Source organism: Brachyistius frenatus, unplaced genomic scaffold, assembly GCF_029030835.1.
Source record: "Brachyistius frenatus isolate BFR_SWC_R1_liver_20210118 unplaced genomic scaffold, ASM2903083v1 Contig_23, whole genome shotgun sequence".
Lineage (NCBI taxonomy): Eukaryota > Metazoa > Chordata > Actinopteri > Embiotocidae > Brachyistius > Brachyistius frenatus.
Window position 1 is genome coordinate 2,882,941 of NW_027210622.1, and position 20,651 is coordinate 2,903,591.

Sequence of the window (20,651 nt, forward strand, 5' to 3'; positions counted from 1 at the left end):
TTTAATATTTGCAACTGTTTTTATTTTCAAATTGACCAAGAGGGCAGAGAGTTGGGGGTTATAATAATAGCAAACATCTTGCTTCAAAATATTGAATATTATTACATTTGACTTTGGGGTAGATAAAGGAGCACAGTTCAAGAGCAGAAGAAGGGATATACATACATACATACAGTACAGGTAAGCATAGCACCATTTTACACTGAATACTGGTGTTCTTAACTTTGTGTATGTGTACAGTATTATACTAGAACTATAACTCTTTAGAACCAAACTGTGTAGTGGAAAGGTGATCTGTGTATTTATGTGGAGGGGGGAAGGGGAGGGGGCCTTGCTTTCTTTGTCGATGGCGTCCCATTACAAATATTCTAGACCTCCACCTTCAACATGTTTTAACATTTGTTTCCAACCAGATGTTGACAAGAGACATAATTTTGCAAAAACACACCAATGAAGTTTTTTCCTTGTGAAACACTCAAGAGGTTCTGTTACAATGCAAAGCCTGAAAATAAGATTGTATTTCTGATTCTTGCAGTGAGAATCCTGATTTTCTTTCAAACCCCTCTTTTTCCTTCATCACAAAGCCTGTTAAAAGTTCTTCATAATAAACAGTTACAACATCCATTAGTCTCTTTAAAACCACCTTTACATTCTTTGGGCTGGGTATCAGTGACACAAACTATTAACATTTCACCACTACCCTTTAGAGTAATGCTTTAAACACAAACTACTCTATAGAGGACCGAGGGTTGCTGTGTGATTGCTGGAAGACCTGGTTGGAAATAGTACCAATTTCACTGGGAAATCTCTACTTTTCCTTATTTGTCGACGAAGTCAAGAGGAGGATTTGTCCATGCCAAGTCACACACATGGCCGTTCAATCTAAATTTTGCTCATCTCAGGGTTAGTATTTGAGACTTGCCGGATGTGTAGTTACTGTGATAAGTGTTTGTTGAGCAGCCTGTCACTGTAAAACAACAACAGCGCCTATTTTCTTTATAGCCTGACAGGTGACCAGTGCTCTGCATTTCCAAACATCCATCCTTTTCCAGTCACACATATGTTGCCATATGAAAATATACTGGGTTACAGTGACACTTAACATGCACACAATCTCTCTCTCTCTCTCTCTCTCTCTCGTCGCACACAAACATGTATTCAAGTTGAGCTAGTCCCACACGCAGGCCTGCACAATACTGGGCCCGACCACAGAGGACGTTTCTTGAAAATTACAATTTCTTTATACTGCAACGCAAGAACTGATTGGCTATCGCCAGGGGAAACCAATGCAGACCCCCGAGTGATATACGAGAAGTAGGATCAAGGAAAGAAGATGCTATACTTTCTCACACACACACACACACACACACGCACACACACGCACACACACGCACACGCACACACACACACACACACACACACACACACACAAGCTTCACTACACTCTGAGACAAAACAACACATTCTAAATGCTCCTCTGCCACCATTACACTCCCACCAATCCAAGGCTTTTCTGTTTGATATGGCTTATCACTGTAGTACACCGGCTGAGCCCACATCCATTTCTGTGTTTGGAAAATGGACCTGGGCCCAGACCTGGTTTGAACTGCTGTTTGAGAACTGAGAGACTGAACCGAACTGAACTGAACTGCACGAGGGTTTCTGAGGCCTAGGAAAAGAACGAAGGATGAAACACTGATGATACAGCAGACCATGAGACGGATTCGCAGGGACAATGAAGTCAATCTAATCCAATCAGGGTGAAAGCCAGAGGGTTTCTCTATATTTTTGCTCTATTAAATCTCAACAACCAAGGTTACAATACAACATATTTCTATGTTCTCTTCGGAGACTCCACTTCTATTTTGGTAAGGAAATAAGGAAGACTCAAGAGAAATGCGGGTAGAATGTGATTCAGTCACCACACCCTTTCTGACACTTCCGGTCTTTGCTGCATCACTGTCTAATCCTTCCTGATCTTGTTCCAGACTGAGGCAGAAGCAAATAACTTTCCACATTCCTGAGAATACAAGTACCATCCAGCAACTTCAAACTCTTACTAAGTCAATTATTGTAAGACACAAGGGGCAACAGACAGACAGACAGACAGACACACACACACACACACACACACACACACACACACACACACACACACACACACACACACACACACACACACACACACACACACACACACACACAAAGCACAGACACTCTCATGCACACTAAGATTGTATTCTCAAAAACACACATAGAATCACACCACAGATTACAAACAACTAGGTCTCGACAGTGATTTACTGTACACAACCACATCAAGTGCTAACGTTTCGGGAGGTTGAGGATATACTGTTTGTTACGTATAGGGCTCTCTGACTGTTAAAAAATAATCCCTACTATATACACACGCATTAACTTTATTCGGGGTAATATGTTGTTGGAAAATATATACGCCTTTGAATAGTCTGCTCAAAAATAAAAAAAAATCATAATTGACTATGTTATTGGCACTTGGAATCACTAAACCCGTTAAATGTACAGTAATCATCTTGCAAATATTTCTGTTAAAACTGTCATCTAGTTTCTTGCCAAACATAATTTGTAATTACAAAGTTAGAAGAGCCATTTTTGTCTCAGAGACACAGTGTTTAAAAACACCATTTCCACAAAAAGAAAAAGAAAAACCCAAGCCCAACCATTTTTTTAAACACACGGACAGACCCTTAAAGCCTCATTCTGGACTTCTTTTTTTTTTTTTTTTTTTTCGCGTCGGGGGGGGGGGTGGGGTGGGGTGGGGTGGGGTGGGGTTGAGGAAGGGTCTAAGAGAGCATGTCATTGCTTCATCTTTGACCAGAAAACACTTGAACAAAGTAAAAATTCATTTTTCAAAAGCGACTAATAAAAGCTTACACAGTTATTCTTTTCATGCAATCATATAAAATTCTACATTTCTGTTTTCTGTTAGGCTATATTGGGATATTTACAATTTTTTTTTTCTTTATCATACAGTAAATCTGTACAAGAGCAGTCCGCTTTGACACACACAAAAAAGAGCCCATCATTACCGTGACGATGAGGTGCTCTCTATTTGTTTTCAGGTATCCACGGAGACTGGAGCTCCCTCACAATTTCACCTGTGGTGAAGGAAATGGAGATTTGAATCCATCCTGTTGCCATGAGGACCCCTTTGGTGAGTTCCTTGTAGACTCACAGACTTTCCTCTTTCCTATGATTCATTTCTTTTAGATGGAGGAAGGGAGGGCGATCATTTCTGGGGAAACGGAAGGTTGTGACAGCCACGCGACCAACAACAAAAGTATGCAGCGATCCCTTAAGAGTTTCGGTTCCCCAGGTTTCCTCCAGACTTCACTGCGGTTGGCTGCTGACACTGTCAGTCCTGTGTGACGACGGGGCTTTCTGCTGTTTCTGGGGCTGCGGTTTTAGCTGCTGCTGGTGCCTCTGGTGGTGAGATTGTTGCTGTGGTTGTTGCTGCTGCTGTTGCCTTTGCTGCTGTTGTTGCTGTTGTTGCTGCTGCTGCTGTTGTTGTTGCTGCTGCTGCTGCTGCTGCTGTGGTTGCTGGGGATGCGTTGCCTGGGTGAAAGTGCCCTGTTGTTGGAGGGGGAAAGCCGCCTGCAGAATCAGCTGGGTAGACTGGTTACCGTGGAGAAGACGAGTGCCCTGGGAGCAAAGAATACACCTCTTTAGTCTAATTTTTTTAAATTATTTTTCTTTTTACATATCCCGCTGTTAAAATGTGTAAAACTCTTGAAGTGTATATGCTGCTGCAGGCAGTGGAGGAGAACATTTTCAGGTCCTTTACTTAGGGAACTAAAGTACTAATACCACACTGTGTACATACTCCACTACAAGTATTCTAAATTATACCCAAGTAAAAGTATGTAGGGAGTAGTATCAGCAGCATTGACTTAAAGTATCAAAAGTACAAGTACTCTTTGGTCCCTGTCAGTGTTTTACCATCATATATGTTGTTTTTGGATGAATATTACTGCTGCACTTTTGTGCATTATACTTAAGATGTAGGACAATTTTCTCAGCCCTCAAAAGAGCATTTAATCATTCAGTTTATCAGCAAAATTCAAATTCAAAATCACCAAATTTGGTACATGGTTCTCACTGCACAGGCAGGGTATAAAAACTTGTATTCTGAAAAGCAACAAAAGCTGTCACAAATGTAGCAGAATAAAAAGTACAATATCTTGAGATTTAGTGGAACAGAAGAATAAAGTACCATGAAGTGGAAAAACTTAAGTAAAGTACAAGTACCTTGAATTTGTACTTAAGTACATTGCTTGAGTTACACTCTACCACTGGCTGCAGGTACAAAACGCATTCCGTTAACAGTACTTATATTATTCAATAATTACTCACTAAGGCATAAAGACAGGGAATCTGTTCAGCAACATAAAACACATGGATAACATTACATCTTAAAGACACTCCTCTATTTGTCTCCATAATACCAATGACATTTTCTGCCCTCTCGTGGTACCTGTAGAAACTGTTGCTGTTGCTGCTGCCCCTGCTGGCTGCTCTGTGCCATTACAGCTGTCTGGTTTTGGCCCTCAGGCTGGCCTTGGGAAGGTTGGGCTGGTTGAAGAGTCAGGGTCTGGGTCTGCCCCCCCTGCTGAAGTGACACAGTGTTAACAAAGTACAAAGCAATGTAGTAAAACAAAGGAATGAAGATTTTCTCATGTTATTTTTATATAAAATACTCTCAGTTACTACTTTTAGAGAGATAAGTAACTTAAATGGCTTCAAATTGAAGGTGGTAAGAGCCATTGCTTAATTCCCCAAATCCCATGTAGATTCAAACCGCATTATAATGAGTATATTCAGGATGTGTATTTCACATTAGAGAATCGTCAATGAGTAGTGTCTGCATTAGAATTCTTCATCGTTACCAATACCACCTTTTTTTTTTTTTTTTTTAGAATGAAAATATGTGACAATTAAATGTTTCCAAGGATCATTTGCAGAGCTACTGTGCCATATTTCAATATACCACACAGTAAAATGTTTAATTGAACCTCACACCCGGTCTGTTATAAGGCCTCTATTCAAAAATAGTCTTGATCTGAGACAGACACAGCGCATGCCTTTTCTTTTTGACTCATACAGCTGTGTGTTTACCTGCTGGCCGCCGAAGGGGTTGTACGCGGTAACCACCTGCCCCATGAACATAGAGGTGGGAACCATGACTGCACCGCATGCATGCATTGGAGCTGTTACGAGCTTGGTCACCAGCTGCTGCCCTGCTGGGAATCTGGAAAGATCATCTGTATTAGTAGTGTCCATGCGTCATACTGGATTTGCACTATTCAAATCCACTTTACCACCTTGGTTACAGATGGGATTTCTGGTTACTAAGGAGCAGTATTTAACTGGGAATCAGGTTTGATTGTTGTCTACATACCGGATCTGTCGGTCCTGGGTGAAGGTGGCCACAGCTGTGCCTTGCTGCGTGTTGTTCTGTGGCAGGCTGGTGCTGATCTGCAGCACGTTTGGCTGCCCTGGCTGGGAAATCATCATGGTGTTGTATAATGGAGTAGAGACAGGGCCCTGGGTCTGGGGCTGAGCCTGGGAAGGTTGCTGGGGCTGACGCTGGGGCTGTAAAGAGGAAATGGTGAAGGGCATGACATGAATTCCTTTCAAATGAAGTGGATTTACGAAGATCCTTTTTTGTGGATTATTTTCCATGTTTTCTCCTTTTCACTTCATAACGGAATGTATCATATTTGAGCACAGCTTGAAATACATTCAAGTAATCAAAAATATACAGAAAAAGAAAATAAATTGAATTTGAAACCCCTTTCAACACAATATTGTTTCTGTGTAAAAAGGTGGTTGTACTGAAGCCACTCCAAGATTAGTGGGTGCAAACACAAAGAGAAATGTGTTGCTTCTCTTATTCTGACTGTTTTCAATGGGCTTTAGTATTACCAGACAACATAATCAATGTTTCACAATAGTAGAGATTTAAGGGTGTCTTTAACCGCAGCTAATTAGGTTTGTGTGTCCTATTATCACTACTAAGAGAACTGAACTGATAAAAAAATGGTAACCTTAGCACGACCTTGTGTCGGGTCACTTCTGTGGACTGGATGCATTAGCTATGACGCTTTCTGCTAAGAGTCACTGAGGTCATGCCATGATCATTGAAATGATCCCTCATTTTCGGTCTTTCTCTCTGGCCTCCCTCCTCTCGCGTTGATACAAAGAATTTGCATGAAAAGCTTTTTAGTAATGAGTTACATTCTTGAGAAATATCTCTGAGATTATACACAAAAATATGGAGATGATAAATGTTTTCATAGAATCACAGTAATGGAAGGCAACATGCAAATCAATTTCCATCTGATCTGAACTTTCACAAACACAGAAGCAGTATCAATATAATGTGTGTGTGTGTGTGTGTGTGTGTGTGTGTGTGTGTGTGTGTGTGTGTGTGTGTGTGTGTGTGTGTGTGTGTGTGTCTCACCTGTGTGAGGGTGTTGGGCTGCTGCTGTAAGCTCTGCTGAGGGGGCGGAGCCTGCTGCTGGATGGTGAGTTGCTGAGTTCCTGAATGGACGGGGTTTATTGTTGTTTGCTGGACCTGATTGGTCAAAGCTGCTGTTTGCTGGACCGTCCCCACCTGAGGAAGCTGTACGTTCATTGCTCCACCCTGCTGCTGCAGCAACATCTGTTGGGATGGAGACATCAAAAGTCAGGGCACAGTGGTCTGTCTGGGTGCCTAGATTTACAATGTTTGTAGTTATTTTTGTATATTTGTGTGTCTTAACATGCAGTTATTGTAAGAACAGAATAATATACTGAGAGAAATTGGCTGTACACACACTCAGGGTTGTGACTATTATTGCCATTTCCTTTGAACAGAAGGAAAATAATATATAATGCATGATCCTAATCCTGATCTAGGTCAGGCCAAACCAGGTACCACACAAAACAATAAGAAGAAGCATGCTACACCTTTTGAAAAAGAAGAGCGGCTGCATTGTAGTTTTGTTCAAATAAATGTTATTCAAAATTTTGAAAATATTGTTGGGAGAAACCTCAAAGCTACATCTTAACAACAATGACATTTGAAGTATGAAATTACGGTGTGAGCAAAATATATCTTGTCAGGCTTTTGTTTGAATATAATTTGTTTTCTTTTGCTGGAAAAGGCAAGTGCAGTTATACATACTGTTTGATCAAATACAGCCTCTAACCCTTATCAGCAAACTGTGTTTAATTTGACCAAACGCAAACAAGCAAAACTTACAAAGACAGAGAAATAGATATGACGGGATGAGAGAGATAAAACAAAGCAAGGGAAGATTTCAGTGGGTGAGAACTTGATGACTATTATGTCACAATGAACACAATATACTACATTTAATGAATATAAAATGAGCAAACTTGATCTAAAAATACATTTATTTGTAGGCAAAAAGATCTCCAGCTTACCTGTATGCCCTGTCCCTGCACTCTCTGCAGCTGGTCTTGGATGTGTCTGAGTTCGTCCTGCTGCCGCTGGATGTTGGCCTGGATCAATCTGGTCCTCTGCTCTAGCTGCTCCTTTAAGTGCTGCATGGCATTCACCTGCGCTGAGAACTCCATCACTGGCTGTGGATGGAGATGAAAAGAACATGCAATGCTATACGTATGCAAATAGCAATGGCATGCGCTGATAGTTATTAGGAAACGACACAAAATGTATATTAAACTAAACTGTAACGTCGGAGGTAATGAACGAGTTGACAAAAGGCCTTTCACAGTTCTTTAAGTGATTCTATCCAACCACTAGTCCAAAACCTAAAACTATACAGTTCATTCACAACATACTAAGAAACACAGCAATTATTAACCTTCGGGCATTTTGACTGAAAACATCTGAATTCAACAATTATTCTGTTGTCAAAATTGTTCTCAAGGTGATTAATGGGCAAATCATTTCAGCTGTACTTCATCACACATGATCGTGTGATGAAACAAAGTGTAGTAGCAGCGCTCTCACTTGAACGTTTGCTTGGAGTTGCTGTGGTTGTTGTTGTTGTTGTTGTTGCTGTTGCTGCTGCTGCTGCTGTTGTTGCGTGATCATGGCTGGAGTTACACTCTGTCCTGTGGTCTGTGAGCTCATAGACTGCAAACATACAGAATATCATCAAGAAATATGACAACTGAAGTGTATGACTTTCCTTAATCCAAATGCATGTTAACACCACGTACATATGTTGCAGCTGCACCATGTTAGACCTCTGCTTTGGTTTTTAAATGTCCACTGGCAGCAGAGTGTCTCAGCTCAATTGAAAAATACACAGTAGTGCTGCGCTGATTCTGGCCTACATGAGTCATGAGCGGGGTGAGTGTAAAAGGCTAAAGTCCGAAAATGTTTTGTTCTTAAATGTTTTATGACATTGGAAGAAATATGTTGTGCCAACATGTGCCATTCACCTATAGCCTACTTTTGTGCAGTCTCGTGGAGCATAAAATCACATGGATATATTTGCACAGTATGTAAGTATTTGGGTAGCTACTTATGTTTGTTTACATCAGTATAGAAATAACTTTTGAAAATTGTTGCCATTTTATAAAAACGTTTAGGGGTTTAAAAGTAACTTAACAGATACACATGACATCAAACAAAATTGTCATATATTTAGTGGGAAATTGACTGCTTGAGGTCTTCCACCTCTAAACATCAGCAGATGCTTTGTATTTTCTGTGGCAGTCTGATTTAAATGTAATCTCTATTTGTGTTAATCATGGCCCAAACATTTTGTTGTTAAAACAGAAAGTTATAGTTTGCAAATGGACTGTTTTTGGCCAATAATGTCTCACCTGGCTGCTGATGGATGAACGGCGCTGTGACGTCATCTCCATGGTGGAGGCCAACGATTGCCGAGGAGGCGTGGCCGTGTCCATGTGCAGCTTGGAAGCTGTTGCTGCAGAGACAAAATCTTTGATGAGTCCAATTCAGACCCTGCTGACAATATCATATCTTCACAGCAGGGCTTTGTCATCCCATTTAGCTCCAGAACAGTTACAGTAGACGTCAGTCTATAACTATTAATTATTATGCACGTATATGTAACTATGTTTTGTCCTTACAAGTGCAAGTGTTGTCAGAGACATGTGATGAGGACTTGCGGGAACTCCGGGAGGAAGTTGAAGGTGTTCGGCTGTGGTCAAATCGCTCCAGAGCTTCCTTCAGGCTGGACGTATTGAGCTGTGACTCTGAGCCAGAGTCCTGACTCTGAAAAGTAAAACTTACCAAGATAAGTAAAGTAAAAAAAATATATGTTGTAGCCATGTGGCCACAAATGCCATCAGCAGTGAGTCCCTGGTTTGATTCCTGGCAGGCTGGACCATTGATGCATGGAATTCCTCTACTCTCTTTCCTCCTACTCTTTACATTTCATGTTTTCTTCCACTCTCACAATCAACTTAAACAAAAAAAATTAAAAAAAGAATAAACCTTTAAATGGCAGGACTGAGGGATAAATAAGGAAAGGATCCTTCAACATAAAATATATGAAATCTGAATGAACCACTACCGACAGAGTAAATACACTTGTGCTTCAGCCTGCTATCCTGTTACATGAACGTACAAAAAGGGCAATTTATTTAAGGAACATTACAATCCTATTATTATCTGTTCGTAAAACTACACCCAAAGTTTGATTTGCAATGAATTTGTTTTTCCTTTTCTTGATGTCTTCCTTGACCAAAGTGAAAGCTCCTTTCACTAAGATAACTTCAGAGAACAACAGTCAGTTTGTCAGGTTTGTGGACAGTGTGGAAGGAGAGAAATGTTGATGGGCAGTGGGAACTCAGAGAGATGTTAATGGATAACCACAGAAACAGGCTTTTGACTTACTGTTATACGAGACAGGTTACATTAAAAACCAGTCTCTAGGCTTTAATTTGAGAATATCTAATGATATGATGGCTTTTATTGAAGCTAAATATATTATTTTAATGTATCATCAGTAAAGAATCTTAGCCAATCTGATAATCCACTTTCATTACATTAAGTCTTAAGGAACAATTTCAACAAGAGTATTTTTTAATAATTTCTCTCCCGTACTTGATTGTTGCGGTTCATTTTATTGATGGGATTGTGCATTTATGAAAACGTATGTCTATGGACGACTTCTGGAAGTTATTTCTCACCTTATCCACAGTGATTTCTGGATTAGACTCCTCAATGCCCAGTTCTCTGCGCTGTTCTGCCCGCACCTCTGCATAGCTGCATTTTAGACCAAAAAAGAAAACCAATAAAGAAGCAAGAAGGTGGTGCACATGAGAGACAAAATAATAAAAAAAAAATGTTGTGTCACCAAGGATATATAAAAAAAAAAAAAAAAAAGATAAAAGATAAATCAAAAGCCTTTTATTGTTAACAATATCTCTATTAAACAAGGTCAGATGAAGCAGCATTGAGCTGGTGTTACCTGACTACTGTGTGTGTGCAGACGATAAACTCTGGTCGAGAGTTCCACTGGTGATAGGTGATGTAGTAATGTGTCTGCAGCCAGATCCACTGCTGACCTTTCGTCAGGAAACGGTAGTAGCATGACTTCCCTTTACCATACTGCATCACTTAACAGGAGAGAGAAGCAATGAAAAGATGTGGCACACAACAGGCAGTGGAAGGCTTTTCCAAAGAATATTGGAGCTGAATATGAGTAAATGTGAGGCCTTACAGTGTTCGTGACATTTGGCTAGCGTCTCCAGGTCGTCCACGTGGTAATAGTCGTACCCTGATGTACCCAGAACCTCAAACGGCAGGTAGCCTATGATTGGAGGGGCTCTGAAAAGAGAAAAAAAAATAAAAGCATGTCCTCACTCTGCTGCTGGACAGATACTATCGGTAGAGAGGAGCTGCTACTAATTTTCATGCACATAGCTAATCAGATTCAATCATTGCATACAGTTAGCTTTTGTTGGCCACTCCTGTATAACCATCTGTTGAAATTAACCTAATTTGAACCATATTGGTGTGTAAAACAAATGGGTTTAAAGATGAAAAGGGGACATGTGAAAAATTGCTTGTACTGCCTCCTATTGGTGAATTTTTTTTGCATGTATGACGTATGGTTGGACTATTAATACTACCAAATCTGTTTCATGCTGTGTGTGAGTAATTGTATTACTCATGTTGTGCATGTGTGAGAGCAGGTCAGCTGAGATGAGGAAGAGGCAAAAATCCCCACTCAGAATAGGGTTTTATGTGATGGCATTATTGCGCAGGATGACTCGCATGATTTTATTTTATGCAAATGTATTTAGGTTCCTCCAACCCCAGGTTAAGAACCACAGACCTAGCCAAGTGGATGCTCTTAGGTTTAAGTAGAATTCTATCAAAAGAGGGCAAACATGTAATAGTCATGCATTGCTTGAATAGGATGAGTCAGACAATGTTTTATCACAGTGGAAACTGAAAGTATTGTAATTCATTCAGAATGGTCATACAGGCCAAATGAGATATTTTTGAAATACAAAGATAAGAGCAAATATTTCAAGATTGTTTCTCCTGGAAAAATATACAAATGATCAAACACAGCCACCCTAATCAGACGTTAGAAGAATGTGTGTCAGTGTGTGTCTGTGTTGGGAGGGGCGGGCGGAGGGAGGTGAAGTGTTGCTTAAGAAGCAACTCGCTATTAAATACGTGTATTTTAGTGTTTACCTATGGTCTAAGAAGAGGAATTTCCATTCTAAACTGTGCCGAGAGGTGAATTCTTCATTGGGCTCTTCCACTGTACACATTTCCTGTAAATATAAAAGCAAAAAAACAACAGAGGTTTAGAGAAGCAATGTATTAAAAAGAAAAGACAAAATAATGACTCATGAAAGAGTGTCTCGACAATACCTTAATAAACTGAGGTTTGGCCAGCCGGACAGTGGCCACAAAGCACACCTGGTCATCAAAGGCAGGTTGTAGGGACCGCTGTAACACTCCTGCCAGACCATTCCTTGTCACATTTGCAACTGCAAAGAACAGAGTTGTTTACTCTGAGTGTTAAGGAATCCATAGTGTGGTTCTTTGATAACTTCGTTCGGTGCTTCCCCGCCGGATTCCCCTCGGTGAGATCAACTACGGAAGCTCCAATGACATCACGTCTGTCCGTGACAGACAGGTCGAGCCGTGCTCGTGCAGGTCGGCCCGGGAAATAATTGTGTGGAGCAGCACAAGACTTATGTCACTCCGAGCTACTCGCGTACCGGGGAATTCTGAACAGAGGAGCGGACCTGCTGTCCAGGGGGAACCTGCTGTACTGTAGAGTGGTGAGTTCACCCTCGGGTGGTGGAAAAGATCTAGCGGAGATACAGCCAGGCTGCCGTAGATCTCTTCACCGCGCGGGAAAACAACCATTTCCGGCTGTTCTTCTCCGTCAGACACAGGTCTGGCACACCCATGGCCAAATGTCCTGCTGTTTGCTTTCCCACCTCTCGGCCTGATCTCCCCGACTCCAGCCAGAGTGAGGGAACAGGGGTTGTCACTGATCCTGATAGCTCCTTGAAGGCCATCCAAGCACTGGATAGCAGAGATAATCCAGCTGCTGGCAGATAGAACCAAGGCCTCTCCCCATTCGCAGGGACCTTTAGTCCCAAGCGCAGGGAGAAACCTTCCATCCCCACCCAGAGTGCATAGCTCTCTGGGCTGAATGCTGCTGGCCTGCCTCCAGAGGTCATTGACACCACTCAGATTGCAAGAGCCTCCACCCGTGCTCTCTACAGTGGTAAATGTCAGGTGTTCGAGGAGCGGTGTGATGTGAGGGATATTATTCCCCTTCCAGTTTTCAGTGGTGGATGTGTTGTTTTCTACAGCAGTTACTGGACAAAGGCAAGGCATTTATTACAATGAAGGTTTATTTGGCAGTAATTTCAGCTTGCCATGTTGGTTTTGGTGACAAACCTGTGGGGCAGCACCCTCTGGTTTGCCATTTTATGAGAGGTGCATGCCACAAGCGCCCAGCCTCCAGGCCTCTGGTGTCTTTATGGGATCTGTCAATGGTGCTGGACGACCTCTCCCACCACCCTTTCAAGCCTATGAATGTGGTTGGGATGAAGTTCCTGTCAATTAAGACTGCTCTGCTTTTGGCTCTAACTGCAGCCAAGCGAGTGAGTGACTTGCAGGCTTTGTCCATCCACCCTTCCTGGTTGCAGTTCTCCCCGGAGCTCACTAAGGTGTGTTTACGGCCCAATGCAGCTTTTGTGCCAAAGGTGGTGGACTCATCGTACAGGTGTCCCACAGTGGAGCTTGGTGCTTTCCACCCCCCTCCATTTTTCACAATGGAGGACCAGAGGCTTAACACATGCCCTGTGCGTGCGCTGAAGGTCTACATGAGTAGAACAACAGAATTCAGGAAAACTGATCAGCTGTTTGTTTCCTGGGCCACTCCTCATAAGAGGTAAACCACTGCCGCGCTAGAGATTATCCCACTGGATTTGGGAGGCCATATCTCAGCCTCCTTTAGGGTTGAGAGCCCATTCTACGAGGATCATGGCCACATCGTGGGCCCTGTTCGGGGGAGTGTCAGTGCAAGTTATTTGTACAGCTGTGAGCTGCACCACGCCTCACGCATTTCTGCATTTTTACAGGATAGACGTGGAACAGCCCTCACTGGCTCATGCAGTGCTGAATACAGGTGCATCAAGTCAGACCTAATGGAGAGGGGGTGGGGGAGGGGAGCACGGCTCGACCTGCCTGTCACTAACAGACGTGATGTCATTGGAGCATTGGTCTCACCGAGGCAAATCCCACAGGGAAGCACCGAACGAAGTTATCAAAGAACCAGGGATGATGTTAAGTAACCCAACAATCTGTCTGGTCTGAGGGCAGAGTATGCAATGACCAATGCCAAGAAGACTGATGACACTTTGAAAAAGATTGGTGCATTGTTTAGTTTATAATGGTGTCAAATAATGGTAAAATGTACTTTTATCAAGTTTTACTTAAAATCAAATTAACACGCAAACTTTCACGTCCCTTTGTATTGGTGCATCTGTAAACATGCAAGCTTGTTTTGCAAAATAACAAATAAAACTACTTTACATTTTTAAGAGATTAAAATATCGTTTTTACACCGTTCAGTTGTTCTAAAATGTTTTAACATGCAACATTCTTTCAATGGCTAAAAGTAAAAAAAAAAAATAAAAAAAAAACATTAGGATGTGATTGGTTACATACCATTATTGAGAGACTTGAAGTTGCCGATGAACTTAACATATTCATAAACAGGAGGTTCTTTGGGGTCAATGGCCCCTCGCAGCATATGACAGCAGAACTCCATGTGATTCTTACCTGGAGAAACAAATGCACATAAAAAACAAATTACTAAAACATTTCTTTGAAGCAGTAAAATCTTCGTTCGTGTGTTCAAAAATGTTTCATAGCGCTGAAAATCGAGACAAAACAGTGACGTTGTTGTCCAAAAATAATTCAAAAAACCAGAAGACTTTTTAGACTTTTGTGGGGCAACACTATGAGTTAATAGTTGTTCTTTGCTATTCAGCTGTTCCAGTCCCGGAAGATAAAACTTAAAATAAGATTGACCTTCAAAGAAAAATGTACTTGTTCAACTTTAAACGGTGTTGACATTTTTGAATGTTTTTTTTGTTTTTTTTTCCAATGATATGCCTGTATACACTGGTTTGTTAAATTTAGAGGAATACATTTATTAATGTTTTAAGTAGTCCTGTTTTGTCTCTTTGGATATTATGGCCCAAACATAAAAAAATATATGGAGGAAATCCCATTCAACCACCAGGAAGTATGGTACAAAATGAGTGGGTGTTACTCACTCTTTAGGTAATCAGAGCTCAGGCTCTCTGGGTCGGAGGGGTGTGTGGAAAGCGCCTTGTACACTTCGGAGTGTTCCCCAATAGGCAGGAAGTTTAACAGGTTCTGGTCCACTAAGTCCGCCTGGGAAACACAAACGGACATAAGGTGAGAGGTCAATGCCTTTTTTTCTTTTTTTTTTTTACACAAATACAAGTCATTCTGACATGTTTAATCACATAAAAATAAATCCTGTTGAAAGCTCGTTGTAGAATACAGTGGATGACTAATACATAGCAGGCGAGAGAAACAAAAGAGTGTTACTCACCGGCAGGTGTTCTAGTAATGAGGTGACACTCTCAGAGATGTAGAGGATGTTCCCATCAGTCATTATTGCTATAAAGAATCCATCCAGAGCCTGATAAAGGAGGCAGAGAGAGCAGATTGAAAACTGTTCACTAGCAAAGAATTAAGGCTGGCTTGAGTTGGGATTTGTTTAAATCAGCACAGATTTAAAATTGTAATTCAACAAAAAGAGAAGTTGAAACCGTTTGGATGAAACTGTCATTTTAAATTACAGAAATGTTATGAATTTCTGTTGAGGGGACACGGATATGAAAACTCTACCACAGCATTAACATGACAGTAGATATAGCACCTATGTTGTCACATAACAGGCAGGATTACAGCAGAAAATGTGAGATTTCTGACCTCCAGCATGAGCTGGGTGAACTCCTCATTGCTAAGAAATGGAGGCTTCCAGTCCTGCCTGATCTCACTCGACTCTGACTGGGCTGCGATTTCTGAAGAGAGGAGAGAACATATTAGAATATAAAGAGGACAAAATAATTCCAGGAAAAGGCCAAGTGAGGAAAATATGATGAGTAGACAGCACATAAAAAAGGCAACACAAAAACAAACAAACACAATAAGCATGGAGGGAATACAGATCAACTGGTAAAAAAAAAAACTAAAAACAAGTGAAAACGACATTTAAATAGAAGACTGGATAACTGGCAGCTGATTTTCAGTCATCTTGCACGGCAATGATAACAGCTGGCATTAAAATAAATATTAGCCCATGTGCAGTGATTACACATTTCCGCATGGAAGAATCTTAGTATTTATAATAGGTCAAATTAGTAAAAAGCTCAGTCATTCAAGTATGGCACAATTATCAACATTACACGGTCAAAAGGTTTAAATCAGTTATAGAGTATTTACACATATACACTGTATATTTCCAGTAGCAATGTCTCAAAAAAAGTGTAAGAAACATGTTTTAAGCTCAAGAGATGAGGCTAAAACAAGCCCTGATAGCAGTGTGTATAAAAAGGAATGATAAACCTAAAAAGAGAACCAGAAATGTGTAACATAAACACAGGAGGTGAGGTGAGGGTGGTATAAAGCTCTGACCTTTGTGTTTACACAGGAAGTCGATGCTTTTCTGCAGGATGGTGGACTTGTCCATCTTCCTGGTGTTGCCAGGCAACATTGTGCCGAGTTCCTTGATGAGGACATTGAACTGGTCTCTCCGTTTCTTCTCTGACTTGTTACGGGACACACTACAATCCAAACCAGTTATAAGTTAGATTGTAAAGGTTACGTCGTCACAGTGTTTTGACTTTAGAGGATCTGTTGTTGTTTTTTTGTCCAGAATCACTTTTTGAAACAACAACCCTGACTAAGGACACCTTTGTCCTATGACCCTGGAAATGTTAAAGTAAAGACAGTGTGACTGTAGTGAAAGTCAGCTTTGACGTAGTGTATTTTCAGCAGGAGCAAAACACTTACTCAAGCTCATCTTTAATTAATATGGTTTGCACATTTTACCCAAATCTCCAAAGTGCTCATCTTTATATCTCGCTTACCGTTTTGCTTTGTCCTTTTCATCTTCTTCCATCAACCCATCAAAGATGCTACAATCATCCCTAAAGGAGGGAAACAAATATTTAAATGTTTTCAGAGTTTTTCCAACTCACTTTGTTTTCCCATCTGTGCACATTTGTTGGCAGCTTGAAAGCAGATCTGCATTGTTAATAATAGCTAAGGATGGATGTTGGCTAATGAGGATTCCTACTCTACATGCCAGGAGGTTTATTTTTGGGTCACACAAAAAAAGAGTGAGACAGAGAGAGAGAGAGGGAGAAGGAATGTGTTGTGCTTGCCATGAAGGTTAAGCACATCAAGTGTCTTCTTGCCTACGCTTAATTTACCCTAGGTCAAAATAATTTCATTCTAATGGATGGATAATATCTGGAAGGGCTGCTACTTAATCTTTAAATTGGAATTTAATTTTCATGCAAACAAAACAAACAAACACAAGAAATGGAAATAGACACTGAAATAATAATATTAGTGGGATAGAATTAATCATAATAATTTGTAGCACTGGCTTTAATGTTTTTGTAAACATATCTGGACAGTTTCCACATGTTTCTATAGTACATATGTATATGCAGTGTCCATGACATCTTTTGAGTGTGTGTGGAAGCATACCCACCCTATGCTTGATGTCATGATGGCTGCTGATCAGAGCTGTGGCTGCAGTGACTTGTTCTTTAGGCGTGAGGTAGGCATTTGGAAGACCGCCTGAAGAGACCAAATAAAAAGTGCCATATCAGTTTAACTGCCAGTTATATTACAAATTACAAACAATTTCAGTGAGCTAAAAACATGTGAATTGCCTGTCACACAACGCACATCTGTAAAAGCCTGAAAATACTGTTTCTTTTCTATCTGCTAAACTGGCTCTGAATTTATTTTATTTTCTAAAATAAGAACTGGCCAAGTCTATAGAACTGTAAACTTAATGTCATCTGTGTTAGCGTGTCACTCTCCAACACTAATTACAATTATTAGCATTCCATATTTGTGGCCAGTAAAACATAATAGCTAAACAACTGCCAGAAAACATGCATCTAAATACAACATAATTAGATTTACAAATATAAAAAGGACGAGCCAACTTTCAATTTTACACTTCCTGAAGAGTTGCATATTACATACACTCTGATATACTTGAAGTTTATCACAACATGGCTCTGTGTGTGTCTGTGTAGTCACTTCTCACCCCACTGCAGCTTTTGCACGCGGTCAGTTAATGTCTTTTCTCGGGTTGTAGGAAGGGTTTGAGGTCAGAGCGGACTCTATGGTCAAAAGTGGTGTTGAGGTCATTGGGGTCACGAGGGGGCACCAAACCGCGGGAAAGACATGGTGGTCAACCAAACCTGTGGAAGACATCAGAGCGGAAACATGGAGGTTAGGGTGGCTCAACTGGTCAGTTTGAGTAGAGCTTTTAGTAATTTTCCATCTTTACTGCTGCCCACAGGATCGTGAAAAGTGTATTTGCAACTGCAGACAACAAATTACAATTTTCAAAGGCTAAAAAAAAAAAAAAAAGTATAAAAGTCTTTATAGAAAAAAAGCTTTCTTGGGTGAAACCTTCATTAACACAAGAAAATCTCAAAAATGTGTTTCCTATTTTCTTATAAGTTTGTATTTTATATTGAGATGCAGACCTCAGCATAACAAAACTAATGGTATTATAATGTTGTTGTCCCAAAAGATCACCAGCCACAACAGTAGATCACCTTTACGGATTAATCAAACAAGCATCAACAACTTTTCTGTTTCAATTAATACCGTTAGCGACTGCTTTAGTACAAGTATAGGAATTCTAAACTTACTAATAAATAACCAGATATATCTTATTAATTAAGCTCCAGGAATTCTAGATTAATGTGCCACAAAATCTTCAAAGAGTGAAGAAAATACATCAGTGCAGCAAGAAAATAAATAAATCACAATGCTTAAATATTTGTACATCAGAAACTCTTTTTTCTTTTTCTTTAAACTTACTCTGGAATGTCTCTTGCTGGCAAAACTGGCTGTTTGGGATGTTGCCTTCCAGGCACTAACAAATCTTCATGTGTGAGCCACACCTCACCTGCAACATAAAGAACCCACAATGAATGCAGGCCCAATGGCATGTTTGTGAACATGCCATTGGGCCTGCATTCACTGTTTACAGTGTCGGAAAATTCTAGAGGAAAACATGGAATGAAACAGAAATTTAGATCCACAGCGTGACTGTACACACATACGGGACAAGAACAGTGACAGTAACGTTTGGCATTAAAAATAAGATTTGGCATTGAAAAACAAATCCTGGAACTGAAAAAGGAATCATTGGTATTGAAACACTTGCAGGTGAAAAATGTGTATTGGCACTGAAACAACTATTGGCATTGGAAAAAAAAAAAACTTTCCCTGAGAAATAAAACAAAATCGTGAAAAAAATATTATTTTATGTTGATATTATTTTTTGCCTTACGATGTGTTTTTCTACGTCAATCTACACATTTTTAAAATTCAGAATTTTTATAATGTCACAGGTTTAAAACTTTTCCTTTTTCAGTTTCAACTTTCTGTCGCTGTTTGGTTGGAGAGGAGGGGTTGGAGAGGAGGGGCAAGAGCGTGGGACTCCCATATGTTTGCACACTAATGAAAAGCATAACCAGTTCACCTACAACTCCCAATTTAGTTAGCCAAATCAGCGATTGACCAGCCATAGACTGTATATAAAAAGGTTCCAGCCGGCCCTCAGCCAATCAGCATAACGTCGGTTAAACGTTAACTCTAACCCGGTGCTATGTAGAAAAACAACAGCAGAAAGAAAAAGACTCGTTTGCACTTTGGGAGTTGTAGGTGAACTGGTGGAAGCCATCTGCAGGATACGGGGTCATGCCCATGACAATCTACTTCTGACTGGAGGTCAGGTTCAGGAAGAGTGACACCCTACTTAATATGCTAATTATATGTGAATTGTGGGTAAATCCCACATCCCTTGCCCCTCCCCTTAGACTCTTTATGTTTCATGCCAAAACAGTGACAGAAAGTTGAAACTGAAAAACAAAAGATTGGCATTGAAACCTGTGACAATAAAACAAAAACATCCCTGAAATCAGACAAACATGAAGAAAAAAGATGAAAATGTACACTGAAAAGCACATCGTAATTCAAAAAATATCAAAATAAAATAAGATATTGAGATTATAATTATAATTTTTTTAATGATTGCATTTTACTTTTCAGGGACAGTTTTTTGGAACACCAATACTTTCAGTGCCAATACACCTTTTTTACCTGCAAGTGTTTCAGTGCCAATAATTCCTTTTTCAATTCCCTGTTTTGTTTTTCAATGCCAAATCTTATTTTAATGCTAAACTTTACTATCACTGTTCGCACCAGATATGCGAGATGCTGTGTATCGAAGTCAAACCCACCAATAGAAACTCCTGTCTCATCCATCAGCGTATGTCCCATCCATTACATCCAACTCAACTTGTAACCAAAAGTTTTAGTTTCAAAACCAATTGTTTTTGCCTCACCTTGTACCACAAAAATAGTCTAGTTTCATAAGCACATTTCTGAATTCTGTAACCAAAACTAACAAAACTAAAAGAGCAAATTTGTTTGCAAAGCAAATAATTTTATTCTTAGTTCATATACTTTAACATAAAAATTTTGTTTTGTATTGCAGTGTAAGGAATTTGATCTCAAAACTGTTTTTTTTTGTTTTTTGTTTTGCTTGCATAATAAAGACAAAATATATTCATACACTTTGGGCAACTTTTGTTGTAAATGAATAGCCCAAAAAAACTGAAATGACTTGAATTCATCAGTATATGATAGGAGACTGGAAGTCAGCTTACATTTTGGATTTCGAAATATTGTTTTTTGGCATATGTGGTCTTTTCCTGGTTTTAAAGTCTGCATTACAGTGAAATGATGTTCTCACATCATTAAAATCACATTAATGATGATTATTCCTCAAGAATCTCATCTCAATGTT

The 20,651-nt window shown here is 40.1% G+C and overlaps 1 protein-coding gene across 5 annotated transcripts in view; it reads right to left on the bottom strand.

The window, feature by feature from the left end:
• The window catches only part of LOC138620297 (circadian locomoter output cycles protein kaput-like), a 22,698-nt gene continuing 2,047 nt past the window's right edge, over positions 1 to 20,651 (bottom strand). For 3 of the 5 annotated variants that reach the window (XM_069697365.1, XM_069697364.1, XM_069697366.1), the window contains exons 2-24: positions 18,656 to 18,743; positions 17,868 to 18,024; positions 17,298 to 17,386; positions 16,666 to 16,725; positions 16,211 to 16,359; positions 15,506 to 15,597; positions 15,123 to 15,212; positions 14,818 to 14,938; positions 14,204 to 14,317; positions 11,882 to 12,000; positions 11,699 to 11,781; positions 10,713 to 10,819; positions 10,461 to 10,608; positions 10,180 to 10,255; positions 9,115 to 9,259; positions 8,845 to 8,948; positions 8,021 to 8,146; positions 7,471 to 7,629; positions 6,503 to 6,703; positions 5,438 to 5,631; positions 5,155 to 5,287; positions 4,514 to 4,648; positions 1 to 3,681 (exon numbers count right to left, since the gene is read on the bottom strand). In XM_069697365.1, the coding sequence (XP_069553466.1) occupies positions 3,370 to 3,681; positions 4,514 to 4,648; positions 5,155 to 5,287; positions 5,438 to 5,631; positions 6,503 to 6,703; positions 7,471 to 7,629; positions 8,021 to 8,146; positions 8,845 to 8,948; positions 9,115 to 9,259; positions 10,180 to 10,255; positions 10,461 to 10,608; positions 10,713 to 10,819; positions 11,699 to 11,781; positions 11,882 to 12,000; positions 14,204 to 14,317; positions 14,818 to 14,938; positions 15,123 to 15,212; positions 15,506 to 15,597; positions 16,211 to 16,359; positions 16,666 to 16,725; positions 17,298 to 17,314 (2,685 nt within the window). In that variant the 5' untranslated portion in view covers positions 17,315 to 17,386; positions 17,868 to 18,024; positions 18,656 to 18,743 and the 3' untranslated portion in view covers positions 1 to 3,369. Of the gene's footprint in view, positions 3,682 to 4,513; positions 4,649 to 5,154; positions 5,288 to 5,437; positions 5,632 to 6,502; positions 6,704 to 7,470; positions 7,630 to 8,020; positions 8,147 to 8,844; positions 8,949 to 9,114; positions 9,260 to 10,179; positions 10,256 to 10,460; positions 10,609 to 10,712; positions 10,820 to 11,698; positions 11,782 to 11,881; positions 12,001 to 14,203; positions 14,318 to 14,817; positions 14,939 to 15,122; positions 15,213 to 15,505; positions 15,598 to 16,210; positions 16,360 to 16,665; positions 16,726 to 17,297; positions 17,387 to 17,867; positions 18,025 to 18,655; positions 18,744 to 20,082; positions 20,461 to 20,651 lie in introns of those variants that run through there. The other 2 variants (XM_069697367.1, XM_069697369.1) reach the window with 2 other exon arrangements.